At 46.4% G+C, this 19,810-nt stretch overlaps 1 protein-coding gene across 1 annotated transcript in view; it reads left to right on the top strand.

The window, feature by feature from the left end:
- Window positions 1-1,122: 1,122 nt before the first annotated feature.
- The window catches only part of RPA1 (replication protein A1), a 295,679-nt gene continuing 276,991 nt past the window's right edge, over window positions 1,123-19,810 (top strand). The window contains exons 1-2 of the mRNA XM_069615363.1: window positions 1,123-1,379; window positions 6,735-6,782. Of these exons, the coding sequence (XP_069471464.1) occupies window positions 1,344-1,379; window positions 6,735-6,782 (84 nt within the window). The 5' untranslated portion in view covers window positions 1,123-1,343. The remainder of the gene's footprint in view (window positions 1,380-6,734; window positions 6,783-19,810) is intronic.

Below are 19,810 nucleotides of genomic sequence, written 5' to 3'. Positions count from 1 at the left end.
TCGCAATGGCGCCGGAACCCTAAGAGTCCCATTGCGCTGTTGCGAACTTCCATACAACAGTGCCTCCTAACAAGGCATTAAATGCCAGAAAAAAAGTCCCATCCATTCCAATTCCTATGCATATATGCCGTGAATCCCTGATGCGCCACCCTTTCTAATAAGCACTATTACATTTGCGCGTCCTCATATGTACCTCATATGTAAAATATTTCAGTCATTCATTCATAACCAACACTGAAATTGTAAAATTAAGCAAGGTACTTTTCTCAGCTGCTGGAGCAGCAAAGAAAGAGGAAGGACTGTGGATTAGGCAGTGTTTATAGGTAGAAAGTGAAATGTGATTGGACTGGAGAGGTCACAAGGGTTTGGTGGATTTATGAAAAACGAACTACGAATTCACTGCAGTTTTTGGGAATTGTAGTTTTTTATGTTACATTGTTTTTCATTATTGTTTGTTTATACTTTGCTGCTCAAGAAGTAAAGAGAAGATCAGAGCATAATCTGAGCCTCCGAGTCTTGACATGATAGAATCTGAATTGCATGAACATACATGCTAACATCTTGAAGCAGCTGAGAGATATTGTCACAGAAAGCGGCAGAAGTGAACGTTCCCATTGGATTGAATTGGGGTTAGAATTAATTTGGGGAGAACTAAAAAAAAAATTGCAAAACAATTATTTTAAAAAATGTGGGTGTCTCCCGCCTAAATCTCTAGCAGTGGTATGTAAATGTTGTTACACAGAAAGAGCATTTCTCCAATAATGCCATGTCATGGGACAAATTCTAAAATAAAGCAGACAAAAATCAATGCATAACACTATTGACAGTTATGTAAACACGCAGAAAATTCTGAAGGATTTTTCAGTAGGGACAAAACACATACAGACCAAAAAATACTTTAAATGGCGTGTGAAATGAAATATAATTTGTTTCAGGCCCCCTTACTCTTAAAATTCATGACAGCATCAAGGAAAATGTTTTTGTGTACAAACGCTGCTGACTGCATGGAGACGTGCGGTGTTTTTTTTACACCATCATGGCGTCCGGGACTGACACCGTTTTTTTCCGGAATATTGGCTCTCTAGTTCTTTATTAGAACTCTGTGGTGACATTGGACCACTTGCTTTTCAGTCCGTCTTCTAAGTTATTCTAACGTTCAGTCCTCCCTTTCTGTTTATGCTCGGAGCATTTGGCGCGAGCGGGAAGTGTGGGAACTGAAAGCTGAGAGAGGAGGGGAAAGACGTAGCGAAACAGTAGGACGCTAGTGACAGAGAGATCAGCCCGAAAGCGAAAAAAAGAAGCACAAGTGTTTCAGCGCTGTCAAAGAGAACATACAACCTGACATGGCGGGGGTTCGATTGACTGAGGGCTGTATTACGGTGAGAGCCTGGCGGTAGAGCTATGGGAGGGAGGGGTGAAATGGGGCTGAGGCGGTGGTGTCTGCGGAGGAGTGATGGGATGATTTTGAAGACCGGTTTTGTGGCGAATCGGGGGTTGTATTGGGGCTGGGGGCTAAGATGATGGGTTAGGAAAGTTCCACAGGTGGAGATTTGGTTCCCGATGTGGTAATGGTCTGGTAGAAAAGGGAATATGAGATGAGTATGTCAGAGGGCGTAGTGTCCCTTGAATTGGTGGTGGTATGAGGCAGGCCACATGCTGGTGGTGGTGATGAGCCCCACAGGTGGTGATGGTCTGGGTAGAGGTGGGGGTTGAAGTCCCTCCCCTTGCTTCTGTTTGCAAAGGATTACGTGTTTGTTCCAGCCAAACAATATATATACGATGTCTATCTTTGTAAGAGAGCAATACAAGAAATACACACCGGTGTAGATTAAAGATTAAGGTGCTGTGTAGCTTGAAAGTGTTGTCTTTTTGCATTGCATGGAGGACAGTCCTAGTGCAGAAAGGTGCAGAATTTGATGGTTAATGCGATCAAGGTTAGTGAGGATTTATAAGATGAAGGTCTGTGTTTAAGTCTTGTTTGTAGGATGGGAAGGCAGGCGCAGATTCAACTTCAACTATACCGTTCCATACCTAAAAATGTGTACGGCATTACATTTTCAAGTTAATCACAATATCTCCAATCTTAGAATTGTTGGTAGTAAATGATTTACTGTGACAAAACAAATACCAGTAAATAGTTGCGTAAGAAGAAATCATTCTGTAGTCTGCTGCTGCTCAATGCAGGGAATAAAACTGAAGACAAAGTAACAAATGGATTTATAAAAGTCCTGATCTTGCCACAACAGGGAGATGGATGGATTCTTTGAGATGATGAAGACGACAAAAATGCCTTCAGCAGGTCTCAAAATTAAGATTGGATAAGCAGGAGCTACAAGCAGCTCCTAGGTATCCAGAATTAACCAATCCCTAGGCGCTGTCACTAGGGAGCGAGGCGCTAGCACATAGTCACTCACGCAAATATAACTTCCACGTAAAATGCAGACATATAATTGTACCCATTATTTATGACCCCTTATGCTTTAAATGTCATATAGTTGTCCTAATGTTTATAGACTGTCCCAAATGTACATAATTAAATTCACATAGTTGTTTGTTCATCATCCTAAAGTAGCTCCTGGTAACTGTTGGTTTTAAGCTATTCAGGCTCTTCTAGGTCATATGCCGGGGCTAAAAAGCTTCCAGCTCCCCTCAATTTCTAACCTTGCTTCAGCATCATTGAAAACACCTTATATGAAACAACAATTGCAAGAATTGTACGGTTTACATGTCTTTATAACGAAACATTTTATGAAGAATGCACTGATAACTAAAAATATAACACATTTTTTTAGGGGTGTCCTCTCCCAAACCCCCGTTTCTCACCCCTAAAAACCCATCCCAACCGTTTCCCCACAAGATTTAACCCTTTATCCCACCTCGCATACATTTTCGATATATTTTTCGTTATGAAAGATTCGATATGTGTATTCTTCATAACATTTTTGTTATAAAGACTGCATACCGATTTTTGACTTGTACTAAACTCAATGCAAGTTATGTAACCTTAAAACATATCTCATTTCCACCACACTTACTCTTTCTACGCTAAGGTGTGCAACCTAGCGGTCCTTTTTGACAGCAGTTTAAAATTACATCACATGGACCACAGCCAGCATTAGCCTGCTAAATATTGGAAAAATGTCCCCCCTCACATGCTGCGACAACCAAAACTCTAATACTGACCCTGGAAGGCTGTTTTAACTACTCTGCCAACCTCATCTATCTCCACTTCTCCCCTCACCCCCGACAAAGTACTACAGTTTGTCTTCCTTATACTGTACAGTCGCCCTTTAAGCACCACCTCCTGGCTGCATGGGCCTCTGGAAAAATATTCCTTCAAATTCCTTCTATAATCTGCACCTCTTTACTTGGATTAACACCATCTTCTGTTACACTCTTCTGCTCTAGTTCCTGACCACCGTAGGGTTCCACTCCTCCCACCTCGTTCTTCACTCCCATATTTAAAACTCTACTACTGTCCATGACCACTACTTTGAATCTGCACTTCAACCATGACGGGACACAATTTACCTACTCTAGCACTATTTTGTCCCCTTTCGGGCACCTCCACGCCCCTCTCCCAAGCACCTAAATCTTACTTGTATATTGCAGCTCCTTCTGAACAACTTTGTTTCCTGTTCCTACTTTCTGTACCATATGTTCCCCACTTGTGACAAATCAACTTCCAGGGCATCAGTGGTCCAGGTATGAATATCGGTTTCTAAACCATCAATCGGCCCACACCTCTACTACACCAGAGCGGATTGGAAACAAAAGCAAATTATGACCCTCCTTGTCCAATTTTGGTAACTAGGAAGGAACAACAGCAGGCTTTTCTCCTAAAGGTTGTGCAGCGAAAATACAATTACCCAATGATAAAAGGGACTGTCCGGTTAAGGTTGTATACAAATATCTACTTTATTATCACAACAGACAGTTCTAGCACACTACAAAATACAACCCACCCTCTAAAAGGAATGCAGAGGACAGACCGTTTCAAAGAAGGAAAAGGGATGCACTCTGGATACTGACAGGAGGGTAGTCAGTATAGTATTTTATCGTAATAGTTCATGGATACTTGGCCTCAACACCAAGGGAGCAATGGATCGTAAAATGTCACTAGGGGCTTTTGGAAAGGACCAGGGGGACAGAACCCCAATGTACCTTGTGCCTGTAGGTGTTCTTGGTGCTCAACAGGGTTGAGTTGATTTCAGGGTGCTTTTCAGCTTCTACAACAGAGTTCAAGATGTGAGACGGGTGCGGGTATCAGGAGGCAGGCAGTTTGGCTAGTGAGGCTGGATGGACAGCTGCAAGCTGGCCTACACGATGGCACAGGGTCCAGAATCGTCGGTTCTGAAGCACAGGTCGAGGTGTCTTGATGGCGTTAGTGACTGCAGCACAAGTCAGCATTGCAGTCTGATGCAGCTCGAGGGGCTACTCTGGCTTTAGTGTCCTTTAAGGTGGACATCAGTAGATGCTTGTTGATGCACTACTCCTAGCTTCTTCACTGGGCTTGTGTCCTTTAAGGCGGACGGCCAGAAGCCGAGGAGAGTGTTGCAAGCAGCTGCCTTGTCCTTGGTTTGGTTCAGAGACTCTCTGGTACTTCCCACCTAGGAAGCTTGCTGCAGAGCATCTTCCTTTGTTCCCTGGGATGTGTTTAGGGGAGGGATCTTGCTTCCCTCTTGGAGGTCCTGCCCTTCCTTCACTGGTGGAAGATTCAAGGCAGAATGTACCTTCAGCCAGGGTCCAATGCTGAGTTGTTCTTGCTACACCTTGCAAAGTCTTCAGATCTGTCCAAAAAAGTCTCTACCCTCTTTTAAATCCAATTGGACCGTAGGGATTGGTGTAGGCTAAGCCTACCTTAATGAACCAATCCTGGGTCCCCACCAACAATCTCCTGTATGCATGAGGTCATAACCAGGGTGCTTTGCAACAGAAAAGGTAAAAAGGTGAAAACATGTAATGCTACATCCCACCCATCTTCCTGTCTGTTGCGGATCAAAGCATCTCTCGTCAGTGGAGCGCTCTGTGGTTCCTAATTAAAGTGGCAGGTCTCCCATGAAGCAGCAGCGAGGCGAGACTTTCTGGCACCATCAATCCACATTCTCGTTCCTTCTGAGTGGGGTCTGCCTCCCTGCGGGGATGACTGATGTAACACACAGTCCCAGACATGACATTTCTTTGCCAATCGATACAGAAAGTTGGGAGCTGGTGTCAGGTTGACACAGTGCATATAAAAGGGTGGTTGGGGTTTCCGGTCTACTTTATTAGCCTCTGCAGCCAGGCCCCATGCTGGCCTGTTTGAATTAAACTCTGATTAGTATGCAAAGCTGCCTCTAGCAACAGAGCTAAACAAAAGGACAGGGCAGATTTATGGAGCCTTTGTTAGTTAGGCTGGCCATGGCAGGGGGGAGGTTTGGCCCGCCCCCTTCTAAGATGACATGGTGTAATCCTGGCTGTCATATCCCAACTAAATATGACCGGGGGGACTGCGCCTATAGGCTGTGTCCACCCAGTGTACCCATCCAGAGTAAACGGGGGTCTATGTGTATGCCGTGCGGTGAGCATAGGAAAATGTGTGCAGATCAGCCCCACACATTTTCTGGAGGTTGATCTACCATCATTCAATTTCATTAAAAATGTCAAAAAAAGCCCAGGTGAGCGCACACCCACTGTACGGATGGTCGAATTCATCACATCACTATCAGTTGATCATTGCTTCCCCATAGTGTATTTCATCTTTTTATTCTGGTTTGCCCTTGTCCTTTTTTTGTGTGAAACACCTGCACTTAAAATATAGAATTTTCACTCACTCACTGAAATTGTATATTTTTATCTGCTCTGTATGTAATTTGTGTCAAAGCTATTATGAAGCAAATACAGGCTTCGGTTTGGGGACCAGTGCTGTGGGATCAGGATGGGGTGATGTGCTTATCATGCCAATGAGAGGTCAGTCAGCAATATCTAAGTTGACCTCTTTTGCAGCTATTTTGTTTTAGGTGCAACTCTTATTTGTGACTTTCCATAGTTGAGCCTGGAAAGCACACTGGTGTGGTTAAAGTCTGGGACTTGGAGGAGGTGAATGCCAAATGTAAAGCTTTACTTTAGGCGGTAGTATAATAAGACCTGCGAAAACGGGTCGTATTTTATGCATACTCATTTCTTCTAATGCTTTAATGTAAGTTATGATTTTAATGTTGACTGACGGGCAACAATCATTTGGGAATATATCATAAAGAAATATTAAGTCGAATGTTAACAAACCAGATCCTCACAACATGCCCTGGCTACCTACACCTTTTGAACAAATGTCTTATCTTAGAATTTAAAGCGTTGTATTTATTCACATTTGGCATGCGTCCACCAGTCTTTTTGGAAATGTCCTTAGTGATTTGTTTCACTGCACCTTGCAGCAACCTATATGGACAGTTCCATTTTAAATTTGTAGGCAACAATATTACAGTAGATCATGTTTTCGACTTTTTTAAATACTCAAATCAATCTCGTCTGAAACAACATATTGGAATCTTCAGATGTAGGGTTTTTTTTTTTTTTGTGTGCAAAATGTGAGCTAAACTCATAAAGGCACGGACCGGACCAATTACTAGCTTTGGGTCAGGTTGGATGTGTTCTTTCATCCTGTGGTGAAAATGATTGCATCTTTTTCGGTCCAATGAAATGTCATCTTTGTTCTGCCCTCTGCTAATCGATGCTACACATGTTCTTCTCCCTAGGCCATGATGCAAGGAGAGACTGTTTCCAAGCCCATCCTGCAAGTGTCTGTGAGTATGATCCTAGCGTGCTGGGATAAGGATATATGGATGGCATCTAAAGCGGATGCCCCATGTCTACATATTATTTGCTAGAATTTGTTTGTTGTGTTCGGCATTGTTGGCTACAAAGTTGTTGCAGTCATCTTTTTTTAATGCTTAATCTGTCCTCAAACCTCGTGCATTTCTGCGACTGCTCTTGGGCTGGTAGTTCCATATTTGCACCGTTGATGACAAAACATACTTGACAATCGTTGTCCTGCTGGCTACTGCAGCTCTGTTCTTTGTATTCGAACTTCCTATCTGTAATGTATTTTGTAAGATTGCCTAGTCACAACGAAGGGAGACGGATATGAAAGAAAAGTGCAACAGAAATGGGTATAATGAAGAAGCAGGTGAACGGAAGGGAAGCGTGGGGTTTGACGGCACCAAACATAATTTCACTATTTACAACATTCTGGATCTGTACTGCCCTCTACCCCTCGCCCTTCAAACTGTTGGTGAACGGAATCTGTGTTAATCTACTGAAGACACCAATCTGCATTACCATGCTAGTTCATGAATGTGCGGCTGATTGTACAGAGCCCCCGGTTTCTGTTATGTAATTTGAATTTGTAGAGTGCGAAACGAACACCCCATGCATCTTGTTGCTGAAACCCAACATGAAATGGGCAACCACAGAAAGAAGAGAAATCAGAGTTAATAAAAAGGTTTTTAGTGATTTGTGAAACGGAAGATGATTCTTGGTAGCATGAAGTGAGATAAGAAGCGTTCCATAGCTTTGCAGCTACTACGTAGAAGGCAGGAACACCCATACGAGTCAGTCTGTCAGGGAACTTGAATACGAAGACCCTCAAAGGATCAAAGTGCATGACTGCAGACATAGCCACAGAACTTCGATTGCGCCCCAGTATCATAAGATGATAATTCGCCGGAACGTATGCATCTAAGCAGTTATTTTCTTTTTTTTAAAAGAGGGATAGCTAGAGTGTTAAAATTACAGTGGAATGATTCCAGATGAGCCCAAGTGGTTAACAGTCTTGCCTAATGCCGGGTCTATATCGGATATAGTATCTTTCTTAAAATGCGTAAGGGAATAAAGATTTTCCATAATGTCTTACTAGAAAGTCTTAATTCTATTAAAGACACGGAGGCGAGCATTATGCTTCTCTCTCTTTTTATTTAAGAAAGGCTCAGCAGCAAAAATATTTTCTTTAGTGCATAGAAAATATGTAACTGAAAAACATAAACAGGTAATGTCAAATGTCTTCAACAGTCCTGAAACACATAAAACTCCATTTCCCAGGAAGCCTGAGGAAAGTCCAACGTGATGTCACCAACATGTGACTAAATCCTCCAATGAGTAAGCATATCCCTTCATAAATAGTCCAGGATATGATGACACTTCCTCTTTCGAAGCTGCGAAACTGTCCAGTAGAAAGTGTGAAACTGAACCATCTCGTAGAAGCGAAAGTATGCAGAGTATTAGGCAGACTTGTCTGTTGACGCTGTCAAGAGAGAAAAAAATCACAATCGGTTCATGTATATTACAACCCTAGTTCCCATATAGGGGTGGGAGAGAAATACGTTGTTACTTTAATGAACAATACTGTATTCAAAATCAAGCAATCATTTTGCAATAAACGTATAACCATTCAGAATGATGTGTTAAAATTTCTCGCCGGGTGGGATAATGATCGCCTCCGTGTCTTTAATAGAATTAAGACTTTCTAGAAAGACATTATGGAAAATCTTTATTCTATGTCAAGACCGGAGGCTCCCATTATGCTAGTTTAAAGATTACTTACCACAACGGATGCCGGCTGTTCTACCGGTTTCAGGTAGAATTGCTTAAACACAGATTCACTTGCCCAGTCTGCCATTTTCATGATGTCGTCTAGTCGGATCCCGACTTGGAAGGCCTTGGAAGCCATGGCTCCTCTCACAGAGTGGGCTCCGAAGTGCAAGGTATCTATTCCTGCTTGGGTCAAGGTCCACAGCACCCAGCGTGCTAGAGTTGGGGCGGAAACTGCTTTGTGAGGTTTGCGTAAGGCTATCAAAAGTTGCCCCTCTGGCGCAGTCCTGAGAGCCGCCGTAACCTCTTCGTAAGTCTTCAGGCATCTGACTAAGCAGAGCTTGGGCTGATCCTTGAAGGCAGGATAAGAGATCACTCTTGAGCTGCACTTAGTCCTTCTATGTATGTGAAATATAATGCCATTGGGGGGGAAAGGTTCTGCCTGCCAGGTCTAAGGCTTTGACATCAGAAACTCTCCTGCAGGAGACGAGGCAGAGCAGTGTGGTGAGTTTGCCGGATAGGGCAGTGCGGGATTGTTCCTTATTATCTGGCCAGGACAGAAAAAGCTTGAGCATTTTATTAACGTCCCAAAGCTTGCTGTAACGGGAAGGAGGCGGGACTGTAAATCTGATGCCCTTGAGTAGCCTGCAAATTAGATGGTGCTCTCCTGCTGGAATCCCTTCTATAGGATTGTGGCCTGCTGAAATGGCAGAACGGTACGCGTTGACTGCCCTGTAGGCTAGACCTCTTTCTGCTAAGGATGCTAGGAAATTCAGAATTTCCTCTATAGGTGATGAAACTGGATGTAGTCCTTTTTCTTGACACCAGTTTCTCCAGGCATTCCAAGAGTTAGAGTATCTTTTGAGAGTGGCAGGAGCCCAACTTTCTTCGATGAGGCTGACTGCCATGTGGGAAATGCCTGGAACTCTCCACCTTGACCTGAAATCCTCCAGGCTGCCAGGGTCAGAGATCCGTGGAGGAGTAGAGGGTGACGATGTCCCGCTGGATCTAACGGGAGATCTGGAAATTGGGGTAGAAGGATTGGAAAATCCGAAGAAAGTTCCAGAAGAACTGGATACAAGGTCTGAGAGGTCCAGACTGGTGCTATAAGAACCAATTCTGTTTGTTCCTGACGGACCTTCGCCAGGGTCCTCGCAATCATGTTGAAGGGGGGGAAAGGCATAGTGCACCCCTTCTGTCCAATGTTGGAGGAAAGCATCCATCGCTGTCGCTGCTGGATCCGGATTCCAGCTGAAGAACACTGGAAGCTGAGTGTTCAGGCGAGAGGCAAACAGGTCCTTGGACATGGGACCCCATATTTGTTGAATTCGGAGGAAGACTTCTCTGTCGAGCCTCTAATCGGTCGTGTTCCGGGAGTACCAGTCTGCCATTACGTTCGTAAGGCCTGGCAGATACTCCGCTGTGACCGAAATCCGGTGTTGTAGACAGAAATGCCAAAAATCTTTGGCTAATTCCGCTAGAGGTCGAGATCTGGTGCCACCCAGATGACTGATGTATCTTACTGCAGAGACATTGTCCATTTTCAGTAAGATACAACAACTCACTTTGTCTTTGGCGAAGGAGCGTACTGCGAAGTAACCCGCCAAGAGCTCCAGGCAGTTTATATGCATCTCGAGTTCCAGAGGAGACCAAGTTCCTCCTGTGGCTACTGAACCGCATTTCGCTCCCCAGCCGGAACGGCTGGCATCTGACTCTATCACTATGTCTGGTGCAGACCCGAAGATAGCTCGGCTGTTCCAGGCCTCCATGTGCGTAAGCCACCAGTTGAGTTCTGTTCTTGCTTCCGGTGACAGTCTTCTGTTGCGATTAAGAGAGACTGCGTCTTAAGTGTTGTCCTTTCAGTCTCTGTAACTCTCGATAATGCAGAGGTCCGGGAAAGATAGCTTGGATAGAGGAGGAGAGAAGTCCTATTACCCTCGCTAAATCCCGAAGAGAAATCTCTTCTCTCTGTAGGAGTCTGCAGATCTCCCGTTTGGTAGAATGAATCTTGGCAGTGGGAAGACAAAGTTGAACTAACTCTGTGTCTACCACAAACCATAGAAACTCTAGGCTTCTGGATGGAAAAAGGATTGATTTTTCCCAATTTATGAGGAATCCGAGACTGTGCAGTAGGTCTATGGCTAACCTGGTCTGTTGCTCTACCAGTGCTTGAGACTGAGCCATAAAGATCATGTCGTCCAGCTATATGATCAGTCGAACGCCTCGTTCTCTTAAATGAGCTACTACCGGTCTCAGGAGTTTGGAGAAAGCCCAAGGAGCTGAATAATGACCGAAGGGCAGACTCGTAAGTAAATTCCCAGTTTTGAAGATTCCAAGAGAATCTCAGATAGCTTGCGTGGTCCTTATGTATGGGTACCGCGAGGTACGCATCTTTCAGATGCAAACGCATAAGCCAGTTGTTGGGTCTCAGTAGGTCTCTGAGCATGTAAATACCCTCCATTTTGAAATGGCGGTAGACGATGAAATCGTTGAGAGCCTTCAGGTTTATCACTGGATGCACTTTCTCTTTTCTGCGTACCAGAAATATTGGACTGAAGAAACCGCCTTGGCTTGTACAGGGGCGAATTGCTTGTTTCATCGCTAAACTACAAATCTCTTTGTCTAATGCAACCTCGTCCTCTTTGGACATTGGAATGGGAATGGTGCGAGCTGTTTGAAAGGGCTGTGCGAGGAATTCTAGGCGCATGCCGCAAACTGTATCTCTGACCCATGCGTCCCCTGACAAGGAATCCCAAGCATGCGCAAAAGGAGCTAGCCTCCCTCCTATAGGCATTTGCGGCGCTGGCGCTGCAATGGGTAGACTGACCTGTGGCTTGTTGTTGAGCTGGATTTCGGCCGGCTCTCCTCCAACCGCGATCTCTTCCTCGCCCTCTCGTTGGGAAGGTGGTGTCTGTGCGATCTTGCCAGGCTTGTTGATCCCTGGATTGTTGAGGTCTTCTATCGAAAGAGTATCGGCCGGAAGAGCGACCTCTGCCTCATCCGGCCCTGGTGAACATTTTTGTAGAAAACTGATGGATGATTGCGCTTTGTCCAGCGCAGTGAAGGTGCCCACAAATTTTGACATCTCCTTCATGAAGGAGTCTCCGAAAAGGAGACCTTGGGCTGCCGCTCCAGATTCAGAATCTGCTAATTCACTTAGCTTGGCGTCGATTTTATAGAGAATACCTTTGCGGCGCTCAGCTGATATGGCACAGCTGGCGCTTCCAAGCAAACATATGGCTCTTTGAGCCCAACCTGATAGTATCAGAGGATCAATGGGTTCCTCTGTATTTATGGCTGCTTCAGCCAGGTCCATTATCTTTGCCAGTGGACCGGTGACGTCCAGCACTCGGTCTTGGCATGACTTCCAGGCACGATCTATGCCTTTACGTAGATCTTTAGTATTCTTTCCAAGGAAAGTAATCATTTTGGAGTCTAACTCCGGTGTCAGGGCCACCTTATCTGGGATCTCTGGGCGTGGACATTCTGCCCTGAGTCTTGCTCGGACTTCTTTGTCCAATGGCTTAAGTAGCCTGTCTTTAATGTAGTCTGTCGTCCTAGAAGATGGTTCCAAGTGTGACGACCTGGGGTGCACTAAGTCCTCTGGAGTAAACATCCCTTTTGAGGAAAGGGAATCTTTGGCTGGCTTATTAGGGATGGGGACTGCCGCAATCCCTGAGGTTGAGGGTTGTGACCCTATTGTCTGCGCATCTTCGTCCGAAGAAACTGGAGATTGACTGTGACGGTCATATTCCTCTGGGTCAGAGCCCAGATGATATCCCTCTGGGTTAAAGGGTCCGATGTCCCTGTTTTCTTCCTCGTGGTAAGAGGGTTCGTCACCGGAAGGGAGTTCCTTCCTATTCAAAAAGGCCTTTTTCAGCCTGGAGAAGGCGTCTGATAGGGCAGCAGTGGCTGGTACTGGCTGGCTCGGGGGGGGTCGTAGAGTCTTTACTCAGGCGAGCCGGTGTACATCCCCCATCTGAAAGGTACTTTCTTTTTTGTGTCTTTTTTTCTTGGTAGGGATTTTTCCTGTAAATGCTCCTCCATGTTATCTAGGCGTTGCTGTATAGGCAGGAGCATTTCTGACGCAGCTTTCTTGATGCTGGTCTCCACCGTGGAACCCAGCACTTTTTCCAGGCTGGAAGCCATAGCCACTTCATCAATATCAAAAGTATCTTCCCCGTATCCAGACCAATCCTGGCCCTCCTGAGGGAAGTACTGAGCTGCCATGTTGTTAGCACCTTTCTATTTACCCTACTTCTTTCTTTTTTTTTCTTTCTTTAAATATAATTATCTGAATATATTTTCATATACTTTTTTGTGTGTGTGGGCAGACCACCTTCTCTCGATGCCCACAGTATAGAATGGGGAGTCTTGTATCAGCCCCGATCCAGAAGGGCATGAATCAGCTGTCCGCTGTCTCCCTTTATTTTCTTTTACTTGAAAGTGACTAAACTTCGTTCCAAATGATGCTGCAGCTTCTGGAACTCGCGATCGCTAAATTCGTTGTGAAAAGCGGGCGCCAGAAAGCTGAGGAATGGACCTACAGCAGCAGGTGCTCCCTCTGGTGACCGCGAGTGGGATCGCGGTCACACGGAGACTTAACTGCTGCTTCCCTAGGCCCGGCAACGCAAGCCGCCTCGGGAAGTAAAGCGGAATACGTTTGCGAGGGTCTGTGAAGACGGGCCCTCGCAACAAGGAAAAACACGGCTTATAAAAGCCTAATGAGGTATAAACACCTCGCGCAGTACTCTCCGACGCCAGCAGGAAGCAGCTGGCGTCGGAGATAATTCCAGTCACGCTCGACTGACGCGAGCGCGTCGGACTGGAAGGAATTAACCCTTCATATAACGCGCGATGAACGCAGCGCGTGTAATCATAAAATATATACTAAATATTCAGCAAAATCAAAGTAAATTCAATACATATAATGGAAACAACATAATCTAGAATATGAGGCACTTATCTCTTGCTGTGAGCAGCAAAGAAAGAGGGAAGTGTCATCATATCCTGGACTGTTTATGGAGGGATATGCTTACTCATTGGAGGATTTAGTCACATGTTGGTGACATTACGTTGGACTTTCCTCAGTCTTCCTGGGAAATGGAGTTTTATGTGTTTCAGGACTGTTGAAGACATTTGACATTATTACCTGTTTGTTTTTCAGTTACATATTTTCTATGCACTAAAGAAAATATTTTTGCTGCTGAGCCTTTCTTAAATAATTAAATAAAAAGAAAGAGAAGCATAATGGGAGCCTCCGGTCTTGACATAGAATTGGGGTGAAATATTTCATATTCCTTGTAGCTCTTCCTTTAAAGAGAGAGAAGGGGAAACGAGGCCATGAGTGTGCCGGACTGGTCACAGACGCATCCAAGTAAATTTGCCAAATTGTAAGCTGAATGATGCAAATTTGTCACGTATATCTGAGACTTTAAAAATAAAGGTTTCAAAGTGGGAATTGCATAGTAATTGAGATGGAGCAACCCTGTTTTTGAGGCTGAAACTGATGAAAGGGAATGAACAAGATCCTTCAGCTGATTAAGAGCACTTTTGACATTGTTAGTACAATGGTTGCGTTTAGCCAAACGAGTAGCATGTCGAATTTTGTAAGGCTGGCAGTATGTTTTGCACCATTTCTGTTCGGCTTGTCTATGCTTGAGTCGATGCAGTTTAAGATCCACGCTGAATCAGGATTCTGAAGGACGACCCCTCTGTTTTCAGCATTTGAGAGGAGCAAGATGGTCCGTCGCGGTATTAGTCAGTGTAAAGGTGGATACATCTATATGCTGGGAAGTGACACATATTAATTGAAGCTGCAACATCTTGGCCAGAAATAGACTGCCACTTACAATTCAATATATTGGGGCTAGAGTCCATCTTGATAGAGAAACATAATACTAAGATCTGTCCAATCAACCTGGGTAGACCATATTAGTATGTTCTAATAAGAAGATAATATCAAGTGTATTACCCAGCTGGTGTGTGGTTTCATGTACTCTGCAGAAGCCCTAGATCAGCCACTGCTGCCAAGAAATGGGAAACAGATTGAGCACTAGTGTTATGTTATTGGGCATTTTGTATAGTGCCTTTCACTATTGATATGATCTCAATGCGCTGTGGGTTGAATGCCCTTAGGGACTGTAGTCCAGGTCAGTGGAAATATAGGGTGGTAAGTAGTGTGTGTGTGCACTTGTTATGTGTGCAGCTAGGCCTACATTCTGAGGTGGGTAGCTGCAATGCTACAAGTGGTGTAGAGTTTGTGTAGACAAGTAGTATGTGAGCAGCTAGGCCGAATTTTCTTGGGTAGCTGCGTTTAGCGGAGGCGGAGTTTGAGATTGTGTGCAGGTAGGCCGATATTTATTTATTTTTTAATCTTTTTTACATTTTCTTTTCTCCAAATTATTTTTTGTGGGGTATAGTTGCGTTCTAAAGATAGTTTAGGGGTGCATGGTGGTGTATAATTATGTGTGCAGTGATATGTCAGAGGCTGTGAATGCCAACCGAACTACTAGCGCTTTCACCTGTATGCAATGGTTAAATGGTTCAGCAGTAGCCACTAGTGAAGACTTATCAGGTCGATCCCTCCACCTGAGTGCTCGGACCCTCGGTCAGAACAAATAATGTAGTTTGTAGGAAGAGCAAGAACCACTGATGGGCCACAGGATTTTCATAGCCACGTTTCAATCATGCACACAACCTCAAGGGAATGATCCTGTAGCGGATCATAACATCTATCTATCCAATTTTTATATAGCCACATACGCCCATGGGCCTCAAGGTACTCGCATGACAGAAACAACAAAACACACAACATGGCAGTGGCAAAGGATATGGTCAAACTGAGGTGGGAAAAAAGCTTTGCCTGTTCCCAGATCAAAGAGGTATGTTTTGAATTGTTATTTAACGGGGCACACAACACACAACCCTTTAGAACAGAAGGGAGCGGGTTGCAAAGACTCTTGGCCCAGTCATGGAAACTAGAGCCTCCAATCTTTTTCAGGAGGACTCAAGGTTGCTGGAGAAGAATGTCTTTATTGGAGCGAAGGGTTCGCCTAAAAGGAACCCTTGTAACTCTGGCTGAGAGATAATTGGGGGCTTCACGTGCCAAGCACTTAAACACTAAGGTGGTGTCTTTAAACCTGATTCTTTTTTTTTTTTTTTAAATATATTTTTATTTTATCTCAACCAAACATTACAACGAAACATAAATAAAACACATCAAACAACAAAACCAAACGAACAAAAAATAAGGCACTGCAATCCCCATCCCTCCCCCCTATGAGCCTGTAGAGTGTCCGTTCCGTGCGGTGGGGCCTCATCGCTCTCGAGTCCAGCCGAGGCCGACCCCGCACCAAACAGCTCAACTAACAATAACTTCCATGCCGTGAGAGAGCCTATTTCTTCCTCTTCCCCTGCCATACTCCATCCTGCCACACTGTTGTTTCGGCATCAGCCCATTTTTGTAGATCTCGCCACCAGACCTCCACTCGCGGCTTATGACATTTCTTCCACCCCATGGCTATCCTACGTTTGGCAAGCACATAGGCCAGATCTTTAAGTTTCTCAACATGTCGAAGCTTACGCGCCCTGGGATACCCTCCCAGCAGACAGGCCCAAGCTGAATCCACCTTAAGTGTGATACCCCTCCCTGCCAGCCTCTGTGCCACTTCACCCCAGTAGGTTGCAATCACTGGGCACGCCCAGAACATGTGTATCATGTCCGCATTCTCTCCGTTACACTTGGGGCACGCCTGGCGCCCATTATCCAGAAATTTGGAAATTCTAAGGGGGGTCATATATGCCCTGTGCGTAATATAGAGCTGTATCTGCTTAAACCTGGCGTTCCTCGATAACTTTTTGTGGTACCCCAGGGCGCGATCCCACATCCCATCTGACATCGAGGCCCCCATCTCCGCTTCCCACTCCAGTCTCAGGTGCCCCAAATCCTTCCCAACCTTTGTCATCAACATCTCGTACAACCTAGAGACCTCGTGCCCACCCTCTGATGCGTCATACATTATTTCCAGCGTGGCATCCGGTTCATCGGCCAAAGTAGTTTCGGGCCACGTGCTCCGGACCTCCCGGACCACCCTATGATATGTTACATACTGACCCCTGTGTAGCCCCGACCCTGCCTCCAGTTCATCGAACTCCATCAGGGTCCCATCCTGCCAGATGTCGCCCATAGTGACCAACCCCACTGACTCCCAGTATGACCGGATAATAGCCCTCAGCTGCCCGTCTTCCTTCGCCAGGGCGACCAGAGGTAACTGCGGCATACACGGCAAGGGGTCACCCATCATCCGACAGGCACGCCGCCATATGTTCCTGCCAAGGGCTAGCATCTTAGGACGCTCTCTCATCCATGAACCGGTCACCCAGATCACCTCCTGCAGATAGAAGGGGGAACAGTCTCTCCCTAGCAGCCTGTGTTCGGAGGTCTCTTCATCTGAGAGCCACCTGGCCACGTATTGCAGTTGCGCCGCAATATAATAGGCCTCAAAGTTCGGCAGCTTCACGCCACCTTTCTCATAAGAGTTCTGCAATTTCCACAATGCGACCCTGTTGCGCGTGCCGTGCCATAGGAAATTCCTACATACACTATGTAACCTAGCAAAAAACTTCCTAGGTATCATATACGGGATGTTATTAAAGTAATGCAGGAGCCTGGGCAGCACCACCATTTTAAGCATAGCTCCACGACCCATCATCGCTAAAGGCAATCTTTCCCAGAACCTCATGCACTTCTCAATCTTTCCCACAGCTAGCTCAGTATTATGCCTGTGTTCTTCCTCGGTCGTGTGATACACGTCAATGCCCAGGTACCGGAAGGAGCTCGTCGCCCACGGGATCTGCAGCACTGGCAACCTCTCCACCGGTATCCCCACATAACTGCCTAGCGGGAATAGTGCGGATTTCTGAGGGTTGACCGCTATGCCGGACAACCAGGCGTACCTCTCCAATACCTCCAAGATATACTGCAAATTCTCTTCCGGATGTTTCAGGTATAACAGCATATCGTCTGCATACAGGGATATAAGATGGCACTCCCCTCCCACCTCTATGCCAACCGGATCGTACTGCTGCCGGAGGTAAATCGCTAAGGGCTCGAGGGCCAGTATGTACAACATTGGGGACCAAGGACACCCCTGCCTAGTGCCCCTACCTAACTGCCATCTATCTGGCACCACTGCACCCGTACGGACCCTAGCCAGAGGCGCACTATATAATAGCTCGGCCCACCTCATGTAGCCTGGTCCCAGTCCAAACCGCCCCAAAGCCGCCAGCAGCCACGGCCATCGCACAGAGTCGAACGCTTTAACCGCGTCCAACGCCACTATCGCCATTTCGCTGTCCTCATTTCATCCCCATTCGACCACCCTGTTAAGGCGTCTATGATTCTGAGTAATATTCCGATTCGGGACATAGCCCGTCTGGTCAGGATGGATCAGCTTGCCCATCACCCTCCGCATTCTGGCCGCCAGGACAGCTGTTAGGATCTTGCTGTCCTGGTTCAGCATCGACAGGGGCCGGTAGGAGCCACAATCCTGTCCCGTTTTATGGGGAGCGGTACTATAATCGCCTCCCTGAGCGATTCCGGCAGCCGCCCCACCTCGAACGCTTCATTAAGCATCGCCAGCATGGGCGGGAGCACCTCCTCTCCATACGCTTTATAAAATTCACTGGGGAACCCATCCGCTCCTGGGGCCTTGCAAGTGGGTAGCTGCCGCACAATCTCCTGCAGCTCCTCCAGAGTGATCGGAGCATCCATCTCCTCTCGCTCTTCGTCACTTATCTTGGGCAGGCCTATGTCTTCAAGTGCTACCTCTATCTCCTCCCGGCTTCCCCCCTCTCGATCCTCATATAATGCTTGATAATATTCCGCGAATGCCCTATTCACCCCTTCCTGGGTGTCCTCCTCCACGCCCTTTTCAGTGATAACTGATCGGATCGGGGATCTTGGGGTCTCGCTCTTATACAGCCAAGCAAGAAGCCTGCCCGTCTTGTCCCCCCCGGCATGCAACCTCTCAATGTTCTTCCTGTAATTCAGATTACAGAGCCTGTCCCAATGTTCTGCGCACCTCTGCTGCAGATTAGTGACCTCCTCCGTATCCATCCCACCCTCCCCCAGCTCTTTCTCCAACTCAATCTCGGCTTTACGCAGATCTGCCAGGACTCCTCCCATTAATCCCTTGGATTTCGCAATGGCAACCCTCCTCATTACAACCTTAAAGGCCTCCCACAAAGTACCAGCCGACTTGACACTGCCTGTATTCGCCTCAAAGTAAGCAACTATCTCCTCCCTCATGTCCTCTCTGAAGACTGGATCCCTGAGCGCTTCCGCCCTAAGGCGCCATGTTGGAATTCGCGCACGTGGGGGACAAAGCTGCCATCGCATGACCAGGGGCGAGTGGTCCGAAAGGACTCTCGCCCTGTAGTCTATCTGGTCACACTCCGCGACAACGTCCGGAGTGGCGAAAAAGTAATCCAGCCTTGTGTGTAGCTGGTGCGGGGCCGAGTAATGCGAATATTGCCTCACGCCAGGGTGTCTCGTCCTCCACACGTCTGCCAGGCCAAGCTCTACCAGCAGCGCCTGCAGTACCCTAGCCGCCGGGCTGGGCCTGACCACCCTGTCATCCGACCTGTCCTCCTTGGGGTTTAGTACACAATTAAAGTCCCCCCCCCAATCACCGGACCCCCCATCCCTTCACCAAGTCTAGTGATCAGTGTCCTAAAGTATGTCGCCGTGTCACGGTTGGGAGCATAAGTATTTATAATACACACTACTTTATTTTCCACAAGCCCCTTACCATGACCAGCCTCCCATCAGACTCCACAACCTCCCCAAGTAGCTTAAACGGGACATGTGGTGCAACCCAAATCAGCACACCTCTAGCATAGGCAGAATATGTAGATCCAACTACTGTCCCTCTCCACTTTCTCCCCACCAGTTCCAGTTTATCCCGTGTCAGATGCGTCTCCTGTAACAAGGCAATATCTATCTTTTGCCTTTTTAGGTACAACATGACCTTGTTACGCTTAAGGTAGCTGTTAGGATACTAACGTGGAACGTTAGAGGGCTTAAGGTCCCCCATGATTTATCAGTAGCTCCCTCCTCCCTCCCAGGTCTACTCGCCTCCCCCCTACCTCAAAGACCCCCATTCCCAGTTTCTCTCCCAGGCTCATATAAAAACTGACCCACCCCACCCCCCTAGCCCAACCAACTGCCCAGCTCCATTCC

Source organism: Ambystoma mexicanum, chromosome 9 (genome assembly GCF_040938575.1).
Source record: "Ambystoma mexicanum isolate Mex_15411 chromosome 9, UKY_AmexF1_1, whole genome shotgun sequence".
NCBI classification, from domain to species: domain Eukaryota; kingdom Metazoa; phylum Chordata; class Amphibia; order Caudata; family Ambystomatidae; genus Ambystoma; species Ambystoma mexicanum.
The sequence above is the reverse complement of the archived record's forward strand: the minus strand, read 5'-3'. Positions and strand labels throughout refer to the sequence as shown.